The 6,000-nt window shown below is 47.7% G+C and overlaps 1 protein-coding gene across 2 annotated transcripts in view; it reads left to right on the top strand.

The window, feature by feature from the left end:
- PAPPA (pappalysin 1) overlaps positions 1–6,000 on the top strand; it is a 140,218-nt gene extending 134,218 nt beyond the window's left edge. For both annotated transcript variants that reach the window (XM_044440146.1, XM_044440147.1), the window contains 2 exons: positions 2,806–2,904; positions 5,729–6,000. In XM_044440146.1, the coding sequence (XP_044296081.1) occupies positions 2,806–2,904; positions 5,729–5,836 (207 nt within the window). In that variant the 3' untranslated portion in view covers positions 5,837–6,000. The remainder of the gene's footprint in view (positions 1–2,805; positions 2,905–5,728) is intronic.

Here is a 6,000-nt window from a genome sequence, read left to right on the forward strand (position 1 = left end):
GAGATTCCATCTCAATGGTGTCATTGTTGCTTCCTGAGGTACAGGAGCTTAATTTCCATAAAAACAGAGCAACCTCTGGATAAACTGAACCACCCGATATTTCCCAGTAAGAGCCAAATTGTACACGTCTTGAAATATACCACTGGCTTGTTTGTTTCATTATAGTTGCATCCCACCTTTATCTAAAGTACCTTATTCTAAAAGAGGCAGCAGTGACCTTCTCCGGAGTAAGACCGAAGCAAGGGGTGGCAGCACCAGAGAGAGGCGTCACCCTTCACTCCCTGCTTCAGTACGGGTTGGAACTCCAGCAACTTCCATTTATATTGTCCAAAAGCTTTTTAAGGAACCGAATGGGTGGGGGTTTTGATCATCTCGAGGGATCTTTTATCGTCACGTCAGAGCCCTCAGTAACCCTGCCCCCCTAAAGACACACGCAAGCACTTTAGAATAAAAAGGACGAATGGCATAGTTGGAGGTTAATATAACAAGGCATTTGAGCTGCGTTCCAGATGGAATGCAAGCCCATTTCTTGGGACATCCCTCATTCATCGAAGTGCAAAATGGGCAGCGATTCATTTATTTTCGCCTATCTGAATAACGTACAAATTATTCGCCCTTCATTCATAAGGCCACTGAGTATAAAAAAGACAAATGCAATATAATAAGAAGGATAAACTTACACAAAACATAAAATGCCTTCAGCCAGCCTACAAAGGGACAAAGTAATTTTTAGCTTCAGGAATCAGATTTGAAATGTCTCGGCAAAAAGGAACATTTTGAGTCAGAGCCAGCAAAAGAAAGCAAGGTTGGTGCCATGTGCGTCCTGCTTGGAAAAGTATTCTGAGGTCAAGGGAACTCTTCTGTAAATGCGCAACATATTTCTCCTACAGATGGCATGTGCAGAAAGATCTGAACGCATGCGGGAGAGGCGACTTCTTTCAGATTTTCAGGATCCAGGGCATGTGCTCCTTAAACCTGTGATGACCAGCCCCTCGGTTAGGGGCTTCTAGGAGCCAGTGGAATTCCCTCTGAGCTGATGTAGCATGGCTCTGTTCAACTAAACCAGGCAGAATTTGGGCAGCCAACCCATTATCAAAAGCAGCTGCACATGTTGCAAATGCAGAACTCCATCCTGGAGGTTCTTGCACACCTTTGGGTGATCACGTTCCAAGACATCTTTCCAACACCCCCCAAATCAGGATTATTTTCCATTGCCACCATCACGGTGCAGGTTCTTTCTGGCACAGTCCAGTCAGTAGAACACTCCAGAATTCATGGAGTGGGGAGGAGGGACCATAATGCAAAGGGAAGTAAATTGATTTATTGATTGTCCTTTTTCCTCCGAGGAAGCTTAGATAAACTCCACAATAATCCTGAGAGGTAGAGAAGGTGGAGCGTCAGTGACCAAATTTCCCTAGTGAGCTTTGTGGACTAGAAACCCACAACCCATTGCCCGAATCCATTGTCTTCTTTCTCTGCTTGTGGACATCTCAGAAGCTTCTGGTGGGCCTTGTGGGAAAGAGGATACCAGACAAGGTAGTCCTCTGGTCTGACCCAGCAGGCTGTACTTCTGCAACCGTGACTGTAGCTCCACAGCTATGTATCATGCGAGGCAATGAAGAGAGGCCTGTGGCACGTGCGTTTTGGAATGTTGCTGGATGCATATTTCAGACTCACAGCTTGGCCCGGTATGTATTTCTGGGCTGTGTTGTTGGCAGTTCTCTCCAGACACATTCTAAGGACAGTGCAAACAGTTCAAGGCTCTTGTGTGTGCTTTTAAAGCCCTTAAGAGGTGGGGTCTAGGTCTCCAAGGAACCCGTGCCTTCCAGAGGAAACAACTGCAGAACATGCCTCATTCTCTTCTCATCCTCTGGAAGTTACTTGAAGAGAAGGGAGAGAGATGTTCCCTTGTGCCCCGTCAGGGGATACACCTGCCCCACATCCCAGTTGTCCCCTTTGGCTCTTGCTTTGAAACAGCATTATTGCAGCAAATGAAACATAGAAACAGAAGGGACCTCCTAGGCCATCTAGTCTGACCCCCGGCTCCAGCCAGCTCTGCTCATGACATGCCTTCCATGTGTATGTCCAGCCTTTCCTTGTTGCTGGACATGCAACACTCTCACCGATGGGGCCTCAGCCACCTCCCGTGGAAGCTCATTCCACACCCTCGGGGTCCTGACTGTCAGGAAGTGCTTCCTGGCATCCACACTGAACCTTGGCTCCCTAAAATGTATTTTTAAGGTGGCCTTGGTTTCTTTCCCTGTGGTTTTTAATGTGTGTGATCATGTCTTCATAGGATTTGCTTTGCTAGATTGTTTTCATTGTAAACTGCCTTGAGCTGGCCTACGCAGAGAAACGGCACAATGAATACATAAAATCAGGCATGGCAGGAGTTGGAGAAATGGAATTCACAGAGCGGCCTCCAGATTCCTTCTCAGCCAGGATCTGGAGACCTCTTTTAATCATCCAGCTATATTTATCTGGTAATGAAGCACTCTCAGAAAGGAAGTTAAACTCGGTTCATTCAGCGAAGGCATCATTTGATGGAAAATCTTACAAGGGTCCGGACATACAGCTCTAAAGGTTTCCATTAACGGCAGCAGGTCTTCAATGCCTGCACTGAAGGGGACAGACAGAAGTCCATTAGAAAGGAATTTGGGGGCTACCACCAAGAAGGACTTGTCTCTTGCGCATGCCTACCTACTGTGAGTATTTGAGAAGGACCCCCGGGATAGAGCATTTATGGACAGGATTGTATGTTCTCACCCACTTCTCATTCTCTTCCCTCTTTCTTCTGACTTCCAGCCTTTCATGGGAGACAACTACTGTGATTCCAGCAACAACCGAGCCTTTTGCAACTACGATGGAGGGGACTGTTGTGTCTCAACCGTGAAGTCTAAAAAGGTAAGGTGGCTTCCTATTCTTTATATGGCCACCCTATGGCTGGGTGTTCTTGTTTTCATGGTCCTTCCGCACCCCTCCCTTTTCCTGGCAGAAGTTCCACATGGAAATCCCACTCTTGTTTTGGGACCTTCCCCTGAATTCTGAAAATGCTTCTCTCTGGGAGTTTCACTGAGCATCTCCGTGGACTGCCAATCTTACTCTTGTCACATTTGTAATGTTCTACTTTAGCAGCGATTACCGAAACAGTGGGACATTCCAGACTCTCTCTGTATGAATATATAGTGATGTAGAAAATGATTCTTTTGGTTGATGTAGGTTTCTGAAAATAAAACCCAAAAGTAGACTCCAAAGCGAAAAAGAATGCAAAAGGAGAAAGCCATTCTCAAAGGAGCTGCACTGAACGTAATTGCTGATTTGTGTTTTTTGAGCTCCTTCTTGATGGGTGATCTTACACATCCAAATTCTGAAATCATGTTTAGAGAGAAGGCTTTTCTTGCACCCCCCCCCCTTAGAATCTTTTGGGTGTAATAACTGTTCGTAGTTGGCACGTTTGAGGATGAAGCTGTGTTTGTGCATTCTTTCAACCCCAATGGCTACTCAGCAAGTCTCTCCGCTGACGGTTAGTGGGGATCGCCAAGGAAAGAGGATCCATAAACATATCCCTTGCAGCTGGTAAAATCTCCTTGACCTTGCTGCTTCAAAAGGTGTTTTCTTATTTTCTTAAGGTTGGTAAACCTCAAGCCACTAGCTTTTTCTCTGGCTGTCGTTAAGGCTCGTACTGCATACTTCCTCATTGTGGTGTTGTTTTGGGCTATAACATCACTACTCTCTGGCCGCTGGCCTGCGTGTGAAGGCGCGGGTTGCACAATAGTGGGAAACATGTTCTGTTTGAGCTTAATGGGCTTTTGACATATTTCCAACCTGATGGTCAAAGGTGGACTTTTGAGGATTTTGGTTTTGCTTTTGTGTTTTCTCTTTTTGTTTTGTTTTGTTATTGGGTTCTGTTTTGCTTATTCTTCAGCTTCCACAACCGAGAAATGTTTGTCTCTAGTGCAGTTCACACCACCTGGGGCCGAGTCATTAGATCCGAGTTGCCATTGCTGTTCTTGGCCTTGTTTTTTGCTCGGCATTTAACAAACCAAGTGTGGAAGCCCTCTCTCTGCGTGCTTCCTGCGGCTTGGCCACCTTAAACTGGCTAAGCAGATGCAGGCCAGCTCTGCACCCTCGTTCCACAGCTCATGCAAATCACACACGTGGTGGAGCAGGGGCTCGGCTTGGAGTAAAGTCCCCAGCTTAACCGCCCCCCCCCCCCACACACAAACAAACACGTTGTGGCCCATATTAAGCGTGGAAGCACACGTGCTGGCTGCAATTACACCAGATCAGGTTGGCCCCAGCGCGGGGATGATGGAATGGAATCTGTGGGGCCAAAAGAGACAATCTGTTGGAGAATAAATGTTTTAATAAAGAATAAATAAAAATAAATGTCACTCCTTCTCAGACCCCTCAGACACCCTTGTAAAGGCTTCTGAGATGCTTCCTGAGGAGGAAAAGGCAAGGAGGGTGTTTTGTTGGGGTGGGGAATCCATGCATTTGAAGAAGAAACCCTCATCAGAATGTGGTTCGCATTTGCTTCTCTTTCTTGTTCCATGGGAACAAAGAGAGAAGTCCCCCCTGTAGAGGAGCGATGGAGCATCCTCTGGCGAAGAAGTCATGGCTCTTCCATTTCTCACCAGAGACTTCACCCACAGTTATCTTTCAGAAGGTTCTCTGCAGCTGTGAAAGCAGGACTGTGGTGACGAAAGATCTGTCTGATGCCGTAGGATGGGCCCCAGAGTTATCTGCTTTGAAAATCTACCACTCCCTGGTACAAGAGGCTGTCTACTTGAGAAATCAGAGATGACATGGCCCTTGCTTTGCATAATTTGGGAGTCAGGAGACTGGCATGTACTGAAGAGAGAGGCAGGCAGGTACATGCATGGCGAAGGAGGCTCCACAGCCATGCAAGCATTCATGTGGGCACATGGTTGCGTGTGTCTCTGTGGCGCAGATCCCCAGTTCCTGTGACAACAGGGAAGGGCTGGATACATGACCCGGATGCCTGAAAAAAAAAAAAAAGTATTCTTGCCACAAAGCAGGCAAGAAGGAGCAAACCAATGTGTCAGCAGGGAGTGGACATCCATTATGCTCATGCAAACGTTTCAACAGGTTGTGGCATTGTCCAGGAAGGGAGGGGAATTAGGTTATTCATTCTGTCTGCGCAGATGGGAAAGACTTTGGGGAATTCACTCCAGGCACCGAAGTCTCCGCCTCCTCCACGACCGTCGTGTCCTGGCTCTCTCCCTTTTGCAAATTCCTGACGTAATCCTCTGCAATGTACTTTCTTTCACCGTAGCAAGACGGGGAAGATGTTGCCTCAGCCCCTGCATCTGCTTGTTTTAAAGGTGCAGGTAGCTGAAACCTGAACTGATGCTCCCCAGCAGGGGCCTGCTCTTCGGCTGAAAACATCTTTGCAAAAAGGAATAGGCAGCACCAAAGCAGAGCAGGGTGTTTCTATCTTTGCTTTCACATGTGGCGAAGTGAATTCTGACCAGTAAGAATCGGAGCTAAACGGGAATCTGCCTGCATGGGGCATGGCAGCGACACTGATTTCCCTGTGCTGCCAGCCTACTCCCGTTTCACCGCTCATGTTTAACCAGCCGAAGCATTCACAGGGCTCAGTCGCAGGGCTCGTGAGCCCGTACTTGACAGAGAAACCAGTCTTATAAAGCACCTCCGAGGGAGGCTCTCTGACAGTTGCCATTCTCGGGCTTTCTCTGCACAGATCATTCCGTTCCCAATGTCCTGCGACTTGCAGGGAGAATGCGCCTGCCTCGATCCGGAGGCCGAGGAGCACAAGCAGCGCGCTCCTCACGGCTTCAGTCTTGGATAACGCAGAGCACCGAGGGAGAGAAGACACCGCGCCATCGAAGGCAGGCAAGCAGTCATTCCATCCCCCTTTTCTTGGTATTGGTTTCCAGCAATCTCAGCTGCTCAACTCAATGGCATTTCTGCACCAGGGACCTTTAGAATTCAACCAGTCTGCCTTTACTTTGC

Source organism: Varanus komodoensis, unplaced genomic scaffold (genome assembly GCF_004798865.1).
Source record: "Varanus komodoensis strain SLA01 unplaced genomic scaffold, ASM479886v1 scaffold36, whole genome shotgun sequence".
Classification (NCBI taxonomy): Eukaryota; Metazoa; Chordata; class Lepidosauria; order Squamata; family Varanidae; genus Varanus; species Varanus komodoensis.